At 36.8% G+C, this 21801-nt stretch overlaps 1 protein-coding gene across 1 annotated transcript; it reads right to left on the bottom strand.

Moving 5' to 3' along the window:
* Nucleotides 1–800: 800 nt before the first annotated feature.
* On the bottom strand, nucleotides 801–20193 carry LOC139120842 (uncharacterized). The gene is made up of 7 exons (XM_070685433.1): nucleotides 19099–20193; nucleotides 12851–13139; nucleotides 10152–10305; nucleotides 9704–9870; nucleotides 7662–7798; nucleotides 6880–7046; nucleotides 801–4443 (listed from the first exon to the last, which is right to left on the bottom strand). Exons 1-7 carry the CDS (start codon nucleotides 19793–19795, stop codon nucleotides 4129–4131), a joined length of 1926 nt encoding a protein of 641 aa, XP_070541534.1. The 5' UTR covers nucleotides 19796–20193; the 3' UTR covers nucleotides 801–4128.
* Nucleotides 20194–21801: the final 1608 nt, after the last annotated feature.

The raw sequence follows: 21801 nt of genomic DNA, 5'->3' as shown, positions 1-21801 counted from the left end.
AACTGTCAAAAAAAGTTGAATTTCTGATAATTCTACACTAAAATTATTTGGCTTTGATGATTTCCTAATTAATTCAATTATTTAAAATCATATTAATTATTTTTTTCTGGGTGAATTGATAGGGTTTATACAGTACAAGAATTACATACAATGTAAGTCAAATTTTGACCAAAAATGAAAAAAAAATTCCTTAAAAATACAGATTTGCATATTTCATCACAATTTAAACAAGTCTAAGTTGGTTACCCCTAGGGACCTGTATACCAAATAACAAAGCTGTCTGACCAGCGGTTATGAAGAAGAAGATTTTTACCAAAAACGCCTTTTTTGGCATTAATTTGCCTATTTCAACAATATCAAAAAATTAAAAAAAATAGTTTCTCAAAATTGTATTTTTCATCTACACAACAAATATCAAATCAGTAAGTACTGCGGTTCTCAAGATATTTGAGTGGACGGACGCCTCACAAACGGACATACATACATACATACATACATACATACATACATACATACAAACTGACGCCGGACGGATACCCATCCCAATAGCTTCTATAGACTATAGTCTATAGTAGCTAAAAACAATACCATGTCACTGAAAATTTTTTTCTGGAACTTAACCAGCCTATGGCACCTCAACCATGCAGCCTCAAAAAGGTAACAGGAAATAACTGAAATACGTATATCTTGACTACTTTCAGAAAATATGAGACAGTATTGTACAAAATACATCATCATTTGCACAACACACAAAGCAGACATGTGGGCATAAAAACAGTCATCAATAATACTGAGGTCACTAATGATAAAGTGGTTTTACATTTTATTGACACTTCTTCATTAACACACTATCTTTGTTACATTGATCATGTCTTGATTTGAAAAAAAAAAACATACTACATCACCTCAGTGGATGCAAAATCTAAGTTTTGAATAAGCAGCAGGCTCAAAATACTTTTTTTCAACCACCTGTCCACTGGACAAGTCAAAATAAAAGTACCTGTCCCAGTGAGAAAAGTACCTGTCCAAAATGGCATAATTTATTCTAAGAAACTATACTAGTTTCAATTCAATTCAACAAACTTATGCCTGTATCATAATGCAAACTAGCGTAACAGCGCCATCAGTGTCGAGATAGCTCTGAGAATCTCCCAATCTAAGAGATTTGAGACGTGACCTTTAATAAATCAATATGGCTGCCTCCTGTAAATAGTGATTAGATATTATCGAACTTTCTTTTACTTTTTTTCTGACAGGTAAATATCCAAATAATGATTTTCAAAATTGTAAAAGGTATATAAAAGGTATATAAATTTAAACTTATGAATATTTGCTGTAGTCAATAGGTTGAAATACTGGTTGCAGGCTGAAAAAACCTCCCTGTCCACTTGGACAAGTACTTTTCAAAACTACTTGTCCCAGGCCAAATTTCACTTGTCCGGGACAGGCAGACAGGTATTATTTCAAGCCCTGATAAGAACAACACCATTTAATTTAATTGCAAAAGTTTGATTTTTTTCCCTGATGAAATTCCTACATATACAAATATCACACCTCAATATGTGCTTCTATTCCCATTACAAAAAGTAGGAACAATTGCCCAATATGATAGTTAAAACTGCACATATTTCCCCTGGAAAAATCTTCGTTCTGGAAATTGCTACAAAAGTACATGTGCGCAATGATACTGATAAATGACTTTTTTAAAATGTGAATTTCACTGTTAAAAAAGATAAAAAAATTGTCCTGAAAAAGACCAAAAACGATACTATGACTATGAGACAGTCTACCTATTTTCAAAGTTACAAGATAGTATTTTAAAATGAAGTACTACTTAAAAGGATAATGTTGGTGTCTGCCGAGACAAATCATGTATGAAAGTGGTTTACCTGAATTAAACTGGGCCCAATTTGCATCGTGAAAACAACTGAGTTTTCTTAGGGGGCCTTCCATAGCTTAGTAAAATAATTACACCCTGTAGAATCATGATGTTTAATTGTTACGGGTTTCTTCAATCTTGCCTTTAATGTTTACCCTCCTTGAAACTAAAATCAGACTCCCAGTTAAAAAAAAACATAGGGCCAAAGTCCCTGAAGCTACTATAGACATGGATACAAATTAAGTATTTCCTGACTGTATGAAATTATCTCACTAAGGTCATCCTAGGGACCTGTAAACCAAATATTAAAGCTGTCTGACCAGCGGTTTTGAAAAACCAAGCGACTCAACAGTTGACAGAGCTCTGCTGTGTTATGTAGAGAATAACCTTTTGTGACACATGTATTGATGAAGAGGTGGATATCTTTGATAGCTCATTTCAGGATGGCCTGACCAAAAATGGAAAAAATTCCGTAAAAATACAGATTTGCATATTTCATCAGACTATATTAGTCAATAATAGCAAATAAACGAGTATTAATTACATTCTAATAAAGTAAACAAGACTTGCTTAAATCAAGATTTACATCATAAAAAACAGCATATCTGTCAGGTTATAAAGAATCTTGAGCAGGGTATCTTTTAATATCAGTATTTTTATCCTATTAACCAAGCACATTTTAACTTTCAAATTAACATTGTAAGTAAGTTCTGTTGAATAAGTTGAGACTGTACGTAGTCAGAGAAAGCACACTGAAGAGACAAATGTTTGAAACTTAAGAAGTTCAAGGTCATCAAAAGCATTATAAGGAATCATGTTACACTTTCATTGCACTGTTTACACAGATTGCATAATTGCTATAAATAGCACATGAGAAATCTTACAGCCCAGCTTTACCATAAAAACCCTATCACTTTGACCACTCTTTTAATTGACCACTCTATTTTTCCTCAAAAAGTAATCTTATTTTATCCTTACCAAGTCAACCATAAATGGAAATTAGAACTTTCTCTATCTCTATTTATTTGACCACCCTATCATGACAAACTATTATGAGCAATTTCTTTTAGATAACATAAATGGTGGTTCAGAATAATCAAAGTTGGGATTCAGGAAAGTTGCCTTTACATGTTTTAATCCTCCAAGATGGTAAGCATTTCACTATGAACTGTCAAAAAAGTTGAACTTTCTGATAATTCCACACTAAAATTATTTTGGCTTTGATGATTTCTTAATTAATTCAATTATTTAAAATCATATTAATTATTTTTTTCAGGGTGAATTGATAGGGTTTATACAGTCAAGAATTACATACAATGTAAGTCAATTTTGACCAAAAATGACAAAAAAATTCCTTAAAAATACACCTTTGCATATTTCATCACAATTTGAACAAATCTAAGTTCGGTTATCCCTAGGGACCTGTATACCAAATAACAAAGCTGTCTGACCAGCGGTTATGAAGAAGAAGATTTTTTACCAAAAACGCCTTTTTGGCATTAATTTGCCTATTTTCAACAATATCAAAAAATTAAAAAAACTTGTTTCTCAAAATCATATTTTTCATCTACACAACAAATATCAAATCAGTAAGTACTGCGGTTCTCAAGATATTTGAGTGGTCGGACGCCTCACAAACGGACATACATACATACATACATACATACATACATACAGACTGACGACGGACGCCGGACGGATACCCATCCCAATAGCTTCTATAGACTATAGTCTATAGTAGCTAAAAAAAAACAATTACTTCTTTAGCCACAGTTTTAACAAGTTTACATGTTAAAGTAATTAAAAAATTTTGCATGTTTAAAAATCAAAAATCCTTACTTTTATAGCATTTGTGTAAATAGCACCATGAATCCTCACCACTTCACTATGTGGTTGAAATCAAGGAACTAAAAGAATTTTTACTAAAACTTTGCATTCTGAAAATGATGAAATAGTAGATGATTTGATGATGCATTAGACAAGATTGATGTGATTCAGTGTGTGGTAATGGTATCTAGCGATGTGAAGAAGCACATCCCATCTCAACCAAATATCCATGGCAACAAGAGATTGCTCGCAAACTACAGCACTTTTAAAATTCACTGCTCAGAAAGGTGATAAATCTTGCATTTCTTTGGCATTTTAAGAAAAAAAACTAAATGGATCTCATGTTTGATGCAGGTTTAACATACAACAGAACTTCTTATTTTAACGAAGTAACCATGGCAACAAAGGGGTTAATCTGCCAATCATAGAGGTGAAGATATACAGGCCTGGACAACCCTACCAATGCACAAACCTCCCTGCTCATAGGCCTTGATTAAGCGGAATGAATTGGAGGCAGCGTGAATGTCACCAAATATCTCATAGATGTCCTCATACAAGATAATCAGCAACTCTTCCAAAATATCAATGGTGAAATCCAGGCAATCTGATTTGGTACATTTGATGAGATCACCAATGAATTTCTCTATGGCTTTTGCAATGTCAGTTTCCAGGCATGTCTCCAAGGTTTTCTGTACATCCATTAAAGCCTGGCCTAGCAGCTGTAATCCATGGTACACCTACATGAGAAATGAGAAATAATGCATGGAATTCAAGTCAGAGGGAATTGTTAGGAAGAACATGCCATCCTTTCAATCTTAGATACAAATTTACCACCTAAGCTGTTCATTAGAATGTAAAAGTCACCTCCTAGAAACCAGTCTTTCAAAACTGCAGCATGTCAGAAATAAACTATGAAAATTGACATCCCAGTTGAGAATATCGTTGTGTAAAGATTGATGATATGCAGGAAAGATGTACGAATTAAAGTCAAGTATTTCAAACATATGTACACAAGTCATGGATATTGGAATTACATTTTTTGAATTTTAATTTCTAGTACAGCAAAGAATTTGAAGTTGGTTACAAATAAACTCTTTGCAAGATCCTGTGATACAAATTTGTAGCCAAGATGAGAATTAAATTTTTGTTTGCTGTCAGCTGATGCCCAATTGAATAGCAAGTTATCAGCAAAGTCCTTTGAGTGTATTGTAACATGTGCAAATGTGGAAGTATTAATAAAATTATCTGATATGCAACTTTAAAATCTGATTTGTTCAAATATAAATTCGATACAATACATCCATGATCCACCACAGTGAATGTCATACACATGTATGCCTATTATGTAAAATAGCCAAAAACTATAAAAGAGAGAGGGTTGATAATTTTGATCAACTTGTCTCTCTGTTGGAATTGCACCAATCATGGAGTAAATTAGTGGAATTGCACCCATCATGGAGTAAATTAGTGGAATTGCACCCATCATGGAGTAAATTAGTGGAATTGCACCCATCATGGAGTAAATTAGTGGAATTGCACCAATCATGGAGTAAATTAGTAGAATATACATATACATCACAATGATGTGACTTGCAACATACAGTAGTTTCTCTACTGTCTATGTGCTTGTAACTGGTGTGGTTTTCAAAAAACTTGGCCTCATGAGGGCACACATGACATGGCAATGACAAGAATACCTTTCAGCACAGCAAGAAATTACAAGTTGCAGTGCAAATCCATCTGCATGACAATCAGCAATTATGTCAAATCCTTATCAACTAGTGTCACAAACAAATGACTTGTAGATGTAGTGATGAAATTTGCTAAATTACTTGAAATATGTCTTTTTAGCTAGCATCCCCTTGGTCAGGAATTTTGCTAATTCAAGATGTTGCTAATTTAAACTCTCCCTATATTTACAATGGTTGACATTATCACAATGTTTTGCAGTCAATTTTGCCAGTCTAATTATGATGGTGTCAAATAGTATGCCCCAAGGTAGCATTGTGTCTCTTTTTTCACTGAATATGTTGATGACTGAAATTAGGCTTTGTCTGAAGCTGCCATTTGGATTGGTTGTAAAATAACATCATGAACATGGTATACTATGTTGAATGTCTTACATGTATTGTTTAAGCAATAAAGCACACCCAGCAAAGGTATATCACGAGATTTTGACCAGTTCACGACAAATATGCACAAGCTATAGCGAGTGCATATATGAAATGAACTGGTCAAAATCAAGTGGTATATCATCTGTTGGGTAATTTATTGCTATTTTATCATAACAGTATATTGAAGGAGCTAATATTCGTTCGTAATTTAGGGCGTACTCTTCGGTCGACTGCTGAGGGTGCAGCGATCAGTTTACACCAGCTGATCGCTGACACCGTCTTTTACGGAGATCGGTCATTTTCTGTATGTGCTCCACGGCTGTGGAACAGGCTGCCACCGAAACTCCGATGTGTTGATAATTTTAATGTTTTTAAGTCTCATTTAAAAACTTACCTTTTTAAAGAGAGTTACTTGTGTGATTTTTAACCATTTTCATTGCTCTATTTTTATAACTGAAATGTAATGCGCCTTGAGATGTCTTTTACATGGAAGGCGTTTTTAAAGAAATAAATATTATTATTATTATTAAATTCGGGCATGGAATGTCAAAAAAGGATTTTTGCTCTTGCTGAGAGCTCGCGTGTGTGCCAGCCGTGGTATATTGCTAATATACCACGGTTCTTTTCACGTCTCAGATCAGATCACTGTATTTGCGCCATCAATATACTGGTATGATATAATACAGATATCCTTAGCTGTGCCTCCCACTATGAGTTTTAAAAAACTAATAAAAAGTACCAACATTGTGCTGATAAGCATACATGTATTGTGTTTAATGTTATGAAAAGAAAATGCCCATGTGTTTTATATGTTTTGAAACTAATGTAGGATAATTTTAACACTTATTTTGGTTACCAGCTGTTTTGCAATTCATTTTGCCATACAACTGCTGTACAGTTCTTAACTTAGTTATAATATAACTCTTTCATCCCACTTTAAGTGGGAAACTTGTACTGAAGTCAAACTATGCCAACAGTATTTTGGTAGAAAAGAGGGGTTAAAAACAATCTGTTGAGACCGTGTTGATGAAATTCGGGAATTTGTCTCTAAGCTCTTACCTCTCTATTTTCAAAAGCATCAAATGAATGATGGAAAGCCTGTACAGTTTCATTTCCATCTTGCACACATTTGACCAGGTTAGTGTTCTTGGTACCAAGTCCCACTGCTAGACCTTTGTAAAGCTGTACCCACTCTGCTTCCTTAGATCCATTGGAGTATTCCACAACTATGTGAATGGATGCAAGTTAATATTGGGAATGAAACACAAATCTATGATTGTGATGACAGAAGCTGCAGCGGGGAAACCATTTTGAAAATCATGGTCAATGCAGATACTTTACCTACAGATTGGAATGGTCAATGCAGATACTTTACCTACAGATTGGAATGACAGTCTCAAAGTGAAAGCTTATTTAACTTCATAGGCAAAATTGTAAGACATTTGAAGGTAAGAAAACACAAACTTCAAGAAATATTTCTGAAAGTGGCTGTACTTCAGACAAGTTAAGCATGACCTTGACATAACAATTACCAAGTTCGTAGAGATTAAGGAATCTACTTTCAAGGCAAAAGGCAATAGATATTATCGTTACTACTTTCTTTCATTTTATAATTGGCTGCTACTCTATCAATTTATAACAAACTCTATCTTACTCCTTTTGACAAATTCTAGATCCATCTGCCAGGTAGATCATTTTCCAAACTAATCCCATAATCCTGTACATCAGTCTATTTTCACTAAATGGAGCCAGTTAAACCATTCTATTACAGGTGTAACTACACTGTATGGCATCAGACTCCATAGGTTTTGACCACAACAATAAGATGACCATCGACTTACCTGCCTCCATAACACTGACATATTGTCTGTTCACCAAATATCTGACATCATATTTTCCATCCGGCAAGAAAGACTGCATGGTTGCCTTTCCGACAGGAATGGGATCTTTCTTGGGATTCAGAGTGCCTTGTACATACCTGTGGATGTGGTATCATGTAGAACATTATCATGGTAAAGTACACCATGTCAATCCTTTCATCATGGGACTATGGTTCTCTCCCCCAGTTTTTCATTAAGGGGTCGGATCCAATTCATGTGATAAGAGGATGGAATGGCATGGGTTCAAAGGTTACTTGATCACTGCTGGCTTTGTAAGTACATTCTCTGAATGAATTAACTGCAGCAAAGACTTCTTGAAGGAATATAGATAATCAAATTGATGAAACAATTTTTGTGAAATTTTTAAATAAGCAATAACCCCTGCCGCAGAAGGGTATACACGATATTTTGGTACAATGCGCGACATACAGCACGAGCCGATCGTCGAGTGCTATATGGAGCGAATTGTACCAAAATCGAGTGTATATGCGACTGCGAAGGGGGTTATTGCTATTATATTTTATCAACTTGCGTGTCTTTGTTGTCTTACTTTGGTATTTTCATCACTCTAAGCCCCAAATGCAGAAAACGGACGTCTGAGAGATCAAACATCGGAAATTCTGCGCCCGAGACTGAGCATTTTTATAAGTGGGATTACGTATAGGCACACAGTATCCTACGACAAATACGCATTACGTTCATATCAACATTGCATTTTATTCGCATGCAACGCGAACACTATACTTGACAAAAAATACCTGCTGCAGTCACACAGAAAATGGGTCAAAAGTTCAAATCAAAAGAAAAAAATAACAATTTTTTTTTCGTAAATTTACATAAGAACAATAGTCCTTTGGCATACTAAAAATAGATTTGTCTCATTCTGTACCGCATATGCGTATACGGTGTACATCGACCGTCGCGACATTCAGAGGTGGCACAGTGAAGATACAGGATCTATTTTTGATGGATAATTTGGACGTTAATTGTACCAGAAAACAAGCAGTTTTGAAATAATCCACACTTGCGATGACTGCAACTGTGATGAACAGTTATGCAGTGTGTGTTGCCCAATGCAGGGAGATCTGGACGCTGACACTGCTCGTTGCATTTGATCTCAAATTTCGTCGCAGTTGCCAGGAGTCATCCCATTGTTATTTGGACTTCTTGGTGTACATCGTCAGGACACCCCGGTCTGTTACAGCCCAAACTTTGGTAAAGAATATCTGACATACCGTTAATGTGAGGAAGTGTCAATTTATTTGTGTATGAATAAATACTATCTTCATTTTAAAGGGCGGTAGGATATATCGCGTCTCGACTCCCGCAATATCAAGCAAAGTGCATGGTGTGCTGTTGCCTTAATATCTGTGTGCATCAGAGATGTCTTTCATTATCGATCCCAATTTATTTACACCAACAGGTGAGTTACAGACCAACACTTTATCTGTGTATCAAAATTCGGTCTTCGGTCTTTGAAACAAAGTGGACCGTTTCGTTTTTTTATCTCAAGGGTCTATGGTTTAGATAGGTACATTCAAATGCACCAACCAGGCAATTTTTGAAAATGCTGGTTTAGGGGCCAGTTTTGCCACCGCCATCAGTGCTAAAACAGTATTTTAGCATCAGTGGAATGAGCTCTCGTCCAATCAGAATGGCACATGGTGGCATGATATAATATGATGCAATTTTTACATTATCATTTGTCATAAATGTGAATTGCGCATCATCTAGTTTAATCAAACTTTGTGGTTTGCTTAATGTTTGTCCTTGAGGATTTTCATAGAGGGTATGTGGAAGCAATTTTACCATTTCACCCCAGTTTGTAAAAGTCCAACTCAGCAAAATTTGAATAAAATGTCACAGGATGATTACTAAAGCTTGATGGTCAACAATTTGAAATTCATGTTATAATCTACAAGTATTTGTCAGAATTCTGAAGAGCAGTCAGCTACAGCAGCTGGTGGACAAAATCTAGAAATGTATAGAACAGACAAACTGACCTGTAATCAACATATCTATTGTTGTTAGCAGAGTGTGGATAGATTCCAATCCAGTCTTTGTTTGTAGCTTCATCTCTTGGAACAGACCATGACACTGTCAGGTTGGAGCCAAACTTGACTGAAGAACTTGATAATCTCAGAGATCTTGGCTGCTCAACAACAGCAACCTGAAAAGGAGACAAATCTGAATCACAAAGGAGTTGAAAGTCTACAAAGCTATCATTTTTATTTTTTAGACATTTGATATTCCCTCAAAGATAATTCTTTGAACAATATCTCAAAGGCGGCTTACACAATATTTATGTAATTTAAAAGCTGTGCATGAAATAATTCAGTGTAGATGTTAAATATACAAAATAGATCAAAGTTTTGAAGGTAAAGTGGAAACTTTTTCCTTTAATTCATGACGAGATCATGAGGAAGAATTGAAAACATTACAGGTTCTCACATTATAAGCCGAGTCTAGAACATAAACTTTCCACCATTGGTCTTCATCATTGACAACACACGGCAGTGTTGCTATGGCTCCAGTTGATGGCTTTCCAACTTTCTGCCAATTGTTCCATTTGCTGCCCTTTTCAAGTTGCCATGTGTGCCATAAACTGTGAAATTGTTAGAACTGAATTAAAGATTATGAAATTTACCAGAAGAGAATATTTCACAGCAAGTGAAAATCACCATGTGAAGTAAGTTCCCTTAACAAAACATAGTAGCGGTAACTTTATTCCACAGAGTAACAAGTATTTGTAAGTAAACGCTAGTAATCTACACACACAGAAATGAACATGGAAATCACTGAACAGATATAAATCTACAAGAATACAAGAGACAGATAGCATCAGCTTATATTTTATTTTAATTATTCAATGTCTTTGACTGCAGATCAGCATCATTCATATAGGAGGCGGCCAAACATAAGTTTATGCCATCATGTACATCTGATTTGAGTCAGATTGTCTGATTTGAGTCAGATTGTCTGATTTGAGTCAGATTGTCTGATTTGAGTCAGATTGTCTGATTTGAGTCAGATTGTCTGATTTGAGTTGTTGTTGTTGTTGTTGTTGTTTCTTTATTCCTCCTCAACACATGAGAAGAGTTACATCAACACATTAAATTACAGAGGTAGTAAGGGAAAAAAGTTACTCAAAAAAAACCCACTAAATTATATAAGTAAGCTTCTTACAGAAGGCAATACACGATACTAAGTTCAGTTCTCAAGGCACATTTGCACAAAGTCCAGCACAATTTCTTGAAGAGTTGCTTGTTCACCAGACTCCTGGTAGTGAATCATGTAAATACTATCTCCTAAAATATTTCCAATGAAGTCCAGGTCATTTAAGTTGAAAAGTGTTGCAGAAACAGTAATGCTCATTTTGTCGAAAAGACAGTTCCAAAAAGAGTCTCTTGCTATTGTTGTATGACAACAGGAAGTTAACAGATGAGTCAAAACATCATCAACTGTATTTTGACACTTAAAACAGACTTCATTTCTAGGAAAAGTGAGAAGTTTCATAATACTGTAAACAATTTCTCGGCGTTCAGGAAAATTGCGTAAATATGTGTACAAGTGAAATGGAGCTAACTTAGTGTGCAATCGAGAGTAAACCAGCATATCATCTCTACTTTCCAATCTTTGTCTCCAGCAATTATTTTCATTCTCATGGATGGCATCATTCACAATTGTCTTCCAGATAGGTTTTGTCGGGAAATAGCCAGTAGCGCAAAATTCATCAAGAAAGCATGTCAGATTGTATTTTGAAATGATCTTAACAGTATCAGCAATAAATCCTAAAGATTTCTCTGTAGAAGACAGTTTGAATTCAAAAAGACGATGTAAAAAAATACATTTTCTTGTTGAAAAAAAATTACAGTTGCAAAGATTTCCAAAAATAACAGTTTACATTTGTCAATATAGGCTTCAATTGAAATAAGACCTAAAGCACTTAAAGCGAAGTCAGTGGCAGTTCTGATGGGGAAACCCTGTATGATTTTAGCAGCATAACGCTGACTTTTCTCAAGCATAACTAGTTCATTTTTTGTGAGAGACCAAAGCTCACATCCATGAAAAGCAGCTGGAAGGCACACACGTTTCCAGACTTCACAGCTAAGAATTGGATTTAGACCATGCGGTCCAATACCCACACTGCGAAGCGAATTTATCAATCTCCTGGCTTTTTGCAGGCAGATAATGTGCGATCTATCGAAGACAGTGTATTGGTAATTTGCATGCCAACAATGGTGATAGAGTCAACTTCTGTGACAGGAGAATTGTGTAACAACAGATTGCGTTGGTGGTGGCGTTCTCGCTTTGTTTCCCCGAAAAGAGTCACATTGTCTGATTTGAGTCAGATTGTCTGATTTGAGTCAGATAATCTGATTTGAGTTAGATTGTCTGATTTGAGTCAGATTATCTGATTTGAGTCAGATTGTCTGATTTGAGTCAGATTGTCTGATTTGAGTCACATTGTCTGATTCGAGTCAGATTGTCTGATTTGAGTCACATTGTCTGATTCGAGTCACATTGTCTGATTCGAGTCACATTGTCTGATTTGAGTCAGATTGTCTGATTTGAGTCAGATTGTCTGATTTGAGTCAGATTGTCTGATTTGAGTCAGATTGTCTGATTTGAGTCAGATTGTCTGATTTGAGTCAGATTATCTGATTTGAGTCAGATTGTCTGATTTGAGTCAGATTGTCTGATTTGAGTCACATTGTCTGATTCGAGTCAGATTGTCTGATTTGAGTCACATTGTCTGATTCGAGTCAGATTGTCTGATTTGAGTCAGATTGTCTGATTTGAGTCAGATTATCTGATTTGAGTCAGATTGTCTGATTTGAGTCAGATTGGAGAAAAGAGAAATGCAGGACATTCAAATAATGATGTATGATTCAGTAACTGGGAGATACAAGAATTAGCTTTGTACATGACCTCTGTATGACCTAACATCTTGGCATTTTGATTTGGATATGTCTATTGGCATTGATATAAAATCTTGCAAGACTCAACTGAATCAGAAAAAAATCGTTTTATGTGTTTCTAAGCCACAGATGTCAGTCAGTAATGTGGAATACTAAAGAACTACACGCCAACAACATATAAAGAATGTGGTGAAATAAGGGTTCATGACCCTAGCCTACTGGCCTTACCTTCCATTGATGTCAATCGTAAACAGCTCAATGCCGTGATGTATGTTGTTCCCAGCAGTCAATGCGTTTACCTCGTTCCCAACTGGTGGAGAATTACCCAACTTTGACCATACACCCCAGGTGCAATAACCCCAAGGGTTGTCCACTTTGTCGCATGTAGTTTGGTAAATGTGATGGACATGTCCGTCTGTTCCGAGGATAAACACTTCTAGAGCATCATTGAAAAAGGAATGGCCCATGGAATGAGCTGCCGGCAGACTTGTCTTCACTGCAGACGGATCAAACATACCTGTAATGGAATGAAGTGGAAAGAAAGTGAAAAAGAAAGCAAAGCAAAGAAAGCAAAAGTGATTTAATCTGACCCACTAATAAAAAGAGACAGAAATTTGATGTGGTCAACTTGAAGATCCATTTCGAGCCCAGAATTGTGAATTTTCTGCATTATTTTCATGATTTTATTTTCAAACCAAAGTTGCTTTCTGCAAATATGCTAACTAAGGGTGTGTATAGAAGTATCAATGCTCACTGATTTGGACCATGGCTATGCGTTTTCACGGTGTTAAATAATAAACAGGTGCGACACTCATAAAATGGTCCCTCCATTGAAAATTGCAAAAACTGCTGCAGTATTTCCTGCAAAAATACATCGTGATCATAAAAGAAACAAGCGTTTATTTGAATGCACAACATACAATAGCCAACATTTTGTTGTTGTAATCTTTATTTTCTCTGTCACATAATTAGTTTTTGAAATGGCGGGAAATCTACAATGATGTTAAAAAGTTTGAATTTAAATGTCACTTTTGGCACTTATAACGGTGATTTTTTCAGTCTTTAATGGACTTACATGTATTCACAGAAAATTCTTGGAAAACTGACCATATTTTGAGATCAGTTTATCACATATTTGCAGCTATTGGGGCTTAAGGCAAAATATGTCACGTTTTGGACTCCTAAGATCCAACTACTGACATGAAAACAACAAAACAGGAATGTTTGAATCAACGTTAATTCTGATCTACGGCAAGATGATGATGTTCAGTTTACTTTTCAAAATTGTACAGAGCATACATGTGATTCTTAGGAGCAATGACCCATTCTACTATGAGTGTAGTGCTCTGGTACTTATGGGGCTTTTTATGCAAAGGTGAAAAAAGATGACACAACTGGTTTTGTTTGCTATATGCAAGGTTGAGGAACAAACCCTGTTTTCTTTGGCCTGATCATTGATGAAACTAAATTTCATGGGTAAAATCTTGTGTGTGCTTTCTTAAAGGCAGGATATTGGTAGCGATTGCTTGGTATATGCTGTTTTCGTTAGTTGGAATACCTTTATAACAACATGTATTCAAGGACCAAATCTTGAAAGTTAGTGCATATGTTTTAATAATCCAATTTTCAGCAGCAAGACTACACAGGCGGTATGATATTTTGGCTTAATATCTTTGATACAAAGAACATGGCTCTAAAGTGGGTTTGTATCTGTTGATAAATAGAAATATTGATGCTTGTTTCTGACAAAAAAAGATTTGTTAGCAGTATCGGTCTACATTGTTGCAAATTCTCTAATTCACTAGAAACACTTACAACCATCCAGAACATATGATATTTGGTATATCTCTTGCACTGTACATTGCTAATCAAGAATAATAGAATTTTAAAATTGTGATTTACTAGAATTAGTCCTTGAATGCTTTCAATGACATGGCCATGACTTGGGGCTTTGCACATGGCCATGACTTAGGGCTTTGCACATGGCCATGACTTAGGGCTTTGCACATGTTGCTTCTGATCATGTGCACATGTTGTGTTTTCACACTTCAGTTTGTCCCTTGCAGTGCCATTCAACTTGACACTGAACCTTGACAGCCATTGCCATAAAGATGGCCACTTAATACCTTAAGCCTCCTGAAATTTATGTGAAGGTCTCATATAAATAAAATATTCATCATTGTCAATGACTTGCCATGAAAGTGTTGTCATTAATGCGATAATATTGTGTGCATAGAACAGTAAACAGCAAAAACCTGATAGATTTCTGAAACTTCTCTCAACAGCTGTTTATCAGAGCAGACACCTAATATCACTGGTTTTGGCATGTACAAAATTTCATCTGATTTCTGATTTAATTTACAGCTACTTCTACAGCGATATAGAATAACTTGAGATCTGAATTTCATTCAAGTCCTGTCATTTAGTATTTAAATATTTATTTGAAGATATGCAGAAAAAAGGAATGAGAATTATAGATAATCTAATAAAATTAAGTTAAGAAAGTTTTCTGTTTTGTTGATTTTCTCTCTTCGCTAGTCACCAGTAATAAGTAAACATGGATAAATTCTGAACCCTATGGTATGTGATGGACAATAGCCAAATGGCTATTACAAACTTACAAGTAGTTTTGTCTAAGTAGTTTTGTTTCTGCTATAAAGGCTTAATTATTACAGTATTGTCGAGATAACAATTGTAGTACGACTGCATTTCATGGACATATTGTATATTAAAAATACTTAGATCTCTTGAGAATTGAACTGCTCGACAGTTGTGTATTTCTGCTGTAGCAGTTCTATACACATCACACACTCTGCTTCTCAGTTTCATACAAACCCCATGATGCAGGGGCATCCATCACTTTATGGCAGACACACACGAGCACTGGTACCGGTATATTGTGAAATTCACACAGTAACACCAAATCCTGCGAAATTCAGGTAACAGTGTCACTGCTACAGCCTACAGGGCTGTGAGAAAGTCAGATGACCGGTAGTTGCCATGTGAAAACCAAGTAACATTGTTCTGACAGGTGACCCTACATGACCCTAAAAGGAAGGGCCTAGGGGGAAAGGGAAGGCAAAAGGTGAAGGGTAAGGGGACATAAAGGAGCCGGCATTATTTACTGCTGGGGGGATCAGAGGAATGTGAGGGGGGGTTCACTCAAAAAATTGAAAACTTCAACGGGGTTGCTCAAAATGTGGAAAGGAAGAAGGGGGTACTCAAGTTTTGGGAGAAATAAATTGAAACACCTCTCAAACTGCACCATTGCACACATCAATTTCTCAAAATTTTCAATGCAAAAGGGGGAACACCCCCTCTCATGCTCTCCCCCTTGGGGTGTTCTAACAGTTTTACTGGTAAAAGAACAAATTGAAAACACCTCTCAGATTGCACCAGACAGTACCATTGCAAACATCAAATTTTCAAATTTTTCACAGGATCTCAGACAGAGCTGAACTGCCATTATTATCACAGAAACACATAACCATTTTGATATTTAAACACACCATATTTAGGCTTTTCATATAGAAGCTGGCAGCGTGGGAATATGACACAAGAAGGTCACAGATTTTCCATTCCTGCATATTCTTTGGTCTTCAATCTCTGGCAAACTGAGAATTGTTTTTTACAAAATGTATTGTTTTGTTGTTGAATATTGTGACTCAAACAGTGATCATACACAAAATGTGACAAGAATATCAGTGTTAAATGTTATTTTCAAACAATTTTACTGAGTGCAAAACTAAACTGACACATCTCTCAGATTGCACCACTAGTTACACACATCAATTTCTCAAAATTTTCGATACCAGAGGGGGAGCCCCCTCGCATGCGCTCCTTCCTTGGAATGTTTTAACAGTTTTACTTCATAAAAAAAACAAATTAAAAACACCTCTCAGATTGCACCAGACTGCATCATTGCACACATCCATCAAAATTTTCCAAGTAAGACAGGGGATATCCTCTCTGACAATTTTACCCTCAGCCTCTTAGTGTTCTCCCAATGTACTTTCTAATTTTGCCCAGTCAGATATCTAAGTGTAAACCCTGTCATGATACCAATCCAAAATAAACAATACTATATGGTTGGACAGTGTGAACTTTTACATCTGTATTTTGTTGTCTCTTTGAATTTCATTTTGTTGGTTTCAACTTTTTCAACCATTATGAGATAACTGATGATAATCTAGCAGGGTACATGAGGATTTGAAAGGTCTGCAGTATAATTGCTGTATTTTTGTAAATTTTACTTTTCTAACCTTGGGGAGGGAGAGGGTCAGTCAAAATTTCTGAGTTAGAGAGGGGGTTACTCAAATTCATCGTGGTTGGAGGGGGTTACTCGAAATTTCAGAGTTTCCAATGAAATTCCTCCAACCCTACTCCCCCGGCTGTAAATGATGACGGCTCCCTATTGAAGGACAAGGTCATAATGATATTTAAAATATGATTACATATCACAGTTTTCTAAACAAAGTACATAGAAGATTTAAACTCTAACCAAACCTAGCAATTTTTTTATTTCTGTCTCTACCACATAATGTAAAAGACCAAAGGAAAGCTGTTATCTTTTACTGATGCTGTGAATGATGAAGCAGGACATGATATTGACAGATGGGCAATTTCATACAAATAAAGACAAATGAAGTAGGGTTGTCCAACTCCAGGAAATTGTAATTTTTGAGTTGTAGTGGCACCTCTGTGTAAAATGCAGTTAGCAGGTATCAGACCAAAGAGGCTGATAACTTTCACTGATGCCCTGAAGGGGGACACTTTTGCACTTTAACTCACAGCATTTCTGAACCTGAACCAATTTTGTCATATTTTAGGAAAATTTTTTTTGAGTCAGATCTATACAGGTATATACTAGATGTAAGACTTTCTTGTGTCAAGGAGAATCTTCTTGAGAAAGATACAATTTTCCATATCATACTATCAGTATCACAATGTACAAACAAAATATGAATAGAATGTTATATTCAACTATCCAAGTGCACAGAACATTGTTGACAGATACACTGATCTCATTCAGCTATGCTCAGCTTAATTGGAATTGTATTTGCTATAAACCCATTTACTACAAGCTTGGTACAGCCTCTACTATTTTCAAAAACAGTTTGGGATTTCTACTACTTAGGGATTGACCATTCCATATGAGGGACAATTTTTTCTAGCTGCTACTTTAGAGCAATTTTTTGTCTGGTAGAAAGAGGCAAAGCACTTTTTTTTCTTCAGCAAAAACAAAATCAGTTCAAACACTCATACAAACATGGTTGAATTTCAATATTTTTCACCCCAGACTATCACACCTCATCTGACTTGGATGCCATTTTACACTGTTACTTATATTGTTTGAATGCTATAATGAACCACTTTAAGTTGTTTCCTTAAATTTAGTCTGTTTTGATATTTATAAGCCCACAGATTTGGGGTAAGTCTACCATCAAGGATGAAAGATGTACTTGCTCACAAACGCCTCATAGATGGCAACTGCAGAGCCCTCTCTCTTATTGAAGTGACTGGCAGGCAACTCACATACACTTACACCATAAAGGTGTGTAAGCTCACAGCAGTCATACTCTACTACCAGGACATTTTGATCATCAAACATTTTGTGGAAGTTTGAACAGCAAAGTGAAAGTGAGTAGACTGAAAAATTAACATTGTTGCTGCAAATTAAGTCGCTGCAAGAAATGTTTTGCTGCAAACATTTGGAAAGTTGGTCAGTCTAGCATAGGGTGTGTCTGTTTGAAGATTGTCAAGTTCATGAGTAACAGATAATATTTATTTATACAACTGAAAAGTTAAACATGATTAGAAATTTAAATAAATTATCAGTAAGTAAATTTTCCTTTGTTGAGGTCGAGGACGAGGTCAGTTCATAACTTCAAGTTACAATCTGCTGTCATGCTTTTTTATTTGAATTGGTTCCCAGTAGAAGAAAAGCTGAATATAAATCACAACTCGCACTTCTACTACGCAATTCTATTATGGTTCTTTCCTTCACGTAACGCCATTGTCTCAGCTTTGAAGGACAGCCATTGTTTGTCGACCACGTCCCAACAACATGTTTTGACGTCCTGATTTTTCTAGGGTTCAATAAACTTTCTAAAGTTCAACAAACTTTGTTCATCAACCATATGAACACAGTTCAGTCAATCTCAGGTGTGAAGTGAAGGTTTTTGTTTGCTTCACCAAAATTTAGATAACGTTTTTACTTGACCTTCAACGTTTATGACTTGGATGATTGGAAATGAAGTGTAGTTCTCTGCTATTGTAACTACTTTAAAGGTACAAAAAGACGTGAAAGTATTCATGTTATCCACCTGACAGACACCTTGATGATGTCAACTTTTGATCCCCCTGGACCCCCCAGCCCGTCATAGTTCATAAACACTTGTGCCAAATAAAAATACCTCCCGCTACGCACTGTCCATCCCATGTGGTATAGTTGAGATTTTGGCATTATATCTTACCGTGTTTTCTCCAGCCAGCCCAGCGATGGTCATCCTTCTGCCATGTGCGGTACGGTTTACCATCCTCCATCACGGCAAACGCCTCGAAGTAACCGGAGAAACGGTTGAAAACAACTGAGGCATCACTGGCAAGATTGGCATTGCCTCCGATCTCAGCCCAGTCGGTGAACTCACCCGATGTGCGGTTTCCTCGACTCCAGAAGAGATTACTTGAGTTCTGACTTACTGAGCGTGCAAAAACGACTATTTGATCTCTGAAGTGACCAACAGTGACCGTGTCCTTGCTCCTGATGGACACTCCACTTTCAAAAGGTAACGCGGAACGCTTGCTGAGCTGTCTCCATTCTTTAAACGTTGGTTTGGCAACGGTACTCACCAGACGCTGTTCGATGTACCAAATTTGACCGTCGGAAGCCTGTACAAAAACTTGAATTTGATTTTTGTGGCCATGAGTTGTGGCTGGATTAGAAATCAGGCGAAGTCCAGGGGGTGAGGCCAAACTTATCCACTTAGACCACGTCCCATCCTGCAATCTGTACTGCAATTTCAGAGTGTCCGCTCCTAGAAATACTAGGGTTGGATAAGAAGACTCTTGGATACGATTATCGATCACGGCTAGGCGACTTTCGGATAGGTTAACAACCCCTTGATCTGAAGAAGTTAAAGAAAAGAGTACTGCAAAAAGTAATGCGATCATGATTACTTTCCAACACGTGTTTGGCTACAGTGTCACCTCTTCAAATCCTTCTTGTCTACCGCCGCGCTGGTCGGACCCGTCCCTTTATCTGGTCACTCCTGCCAACGGCCATGAACCCAAAGCGACCATGCACGCTCTATTGCAAGCCTTAGATTCTGATTCAGCTACATTCACGCTGATTCACGCTCGAATCTAAATAGCGCTTCCGCGCTCTTTGTTTTCTCCGAGAATGGTTAGTTCTCCTGCTCTTCAATATGCCGCAAAACATGTGATTTTCAACGATAGGAATAATTGGCTAGGTAGATATAATGCACATTCATGATTGAACTTCGAAAACACAAGCAGGCAGGAATCAACGTACAGTGATGCCAATAAGAGTGGGTGACATCGAAGTAATCCACATATGATCATTGGTCAACGGTCCTTCGTCAACCTTGTCTCTCGGCGCCATCACAGGCGTAAAGTTTTCATACTGTTGTTCTTTTACCCTGCATTCCAAAAAGACGAGTAAAGCCGCATGGAACACAATTAATATGAAAAGACAGTCCAATTTAAATGTTTCGATATTTGAAACATTAACGTATTATCGATCGATTATATTGTCATCATATACAAGTCATCTGGTTTCTTATCCCATTGTAAGATAAATTTCAGTTAGCATGAACAGCTAGCTTGACCTGTAGGATAGTTTTCTGAAGTGCGAAGTACTTGGATTACGTTGTACTGATGCACTACAATGTCAGTATATGCCCGTGTACAAAATTACTTTACAACTGCTGATTTAACTTAATTAAAATTTGCTACACAGCTTACTTTAGGAGTTGCAATAACTCAGTTTTGATTTGTATGGCTCACGTCATGTTGAAGTTATCCCGGTCTTTTTTCTCTCACAATAATTGCATAAGGAAGGTTGGTTTGCCACATACTTTATAGCTTCATCAGGTGTGAATGTCTTTGTGGTTGGTTTCTAAGAACGACATATGTGCTGTGTGCAACGATAGTAAGTATGAACATGGTCAACTTGAGTTTAGCACGCCTAGGCCCTAAATGCAAACAAGATTCAGCAATATGTACATGTGTTGAATTCAGTCTGTTGAATTATTCTGTAATATTGCGACTACAATATCGCTTGCATCGAAACAGAACTAGATCATCAACCCCACTGTAGTAAGACATGTCGCCGTACACAACGGAAACTTGTCTGCCATTATTTATGGAGAACGTCCCATTGCCATGGTAATCGATCTTTTGTCCATACTGTGTGTTTTCGATTGGTCGAGCTGAACCACGCGACCGACCACAAATACACAGTAACGGTTTGTTTACATGCCTGCGAATATGAATAATAACATTAACAACTCAAATTATCGTACCTCTGCATGGCAGGGCTGTGTGTTACCGGCGTTATACGGCCTCCCACCACAGAGAGGCCGTATAACGCCGGTAACACACAACCCTGCCATGCAGAGCTAAAATTATCGTAACTTTACAGCTGAAACGTAAATCATAATCAATTACAAAATGGAATGGAGCACTTGTAGGCCGAGTTGAGATACATTTTTCTGAAAACATCTCCGGATTTGCCAAAATTTTAAAACCGCGTGACAGTGCGTCGCGTATTGCTCAGTGTCTGGAGCCCAGTTGTCGTTCGCTTGGGAAATTTTCGCAAATTTTGACGGTTTTCTTGGGTTCGTTGATAATATAATGGTAATAACAGACTCTGCCCTTACCATTAACGTTTATTTATGGGCGCGGGTTCGAGGAAAGCCAAAATTAACGGGCTCGGCAAGCCTCGCCCGTTAATTTTGGCTTTCCTCTCGCCCCTGCCCATAAATAAACGTTAATGGTCAGCGCGTCACCCGTTATGTCTATATTATTGCTTTTCTACGTGTAAACAAATTGAATATGCTGACACTGCGCTATCCGTGGGTAGTCCCCTACCCTGTCTAAACAGGACGAACTGAAGACATTTATTGTGTTGAAATATGTCAAGTGTGAAGTAGGAT

Source organism: Ptychodera flava, chromosome 20 (genome assembly GCF_041260155.1).
Source record: "Ptychodera flava strain L36383 chromosome 20, AS_Pfla_20210202, whole genome shotgun sequence".
Taxonomy (NCBI): Eukaryota; Metazoa; Hemichordata; class Enteropneusta; family Ptychoderidae; genus Ptychodera; species Ptychodera flava.
The sequence above is the reverse complement of the archived record's forward strand: the minus strand, read 5'-3'. Positions and strand labels throughout refer to the sequence as shown.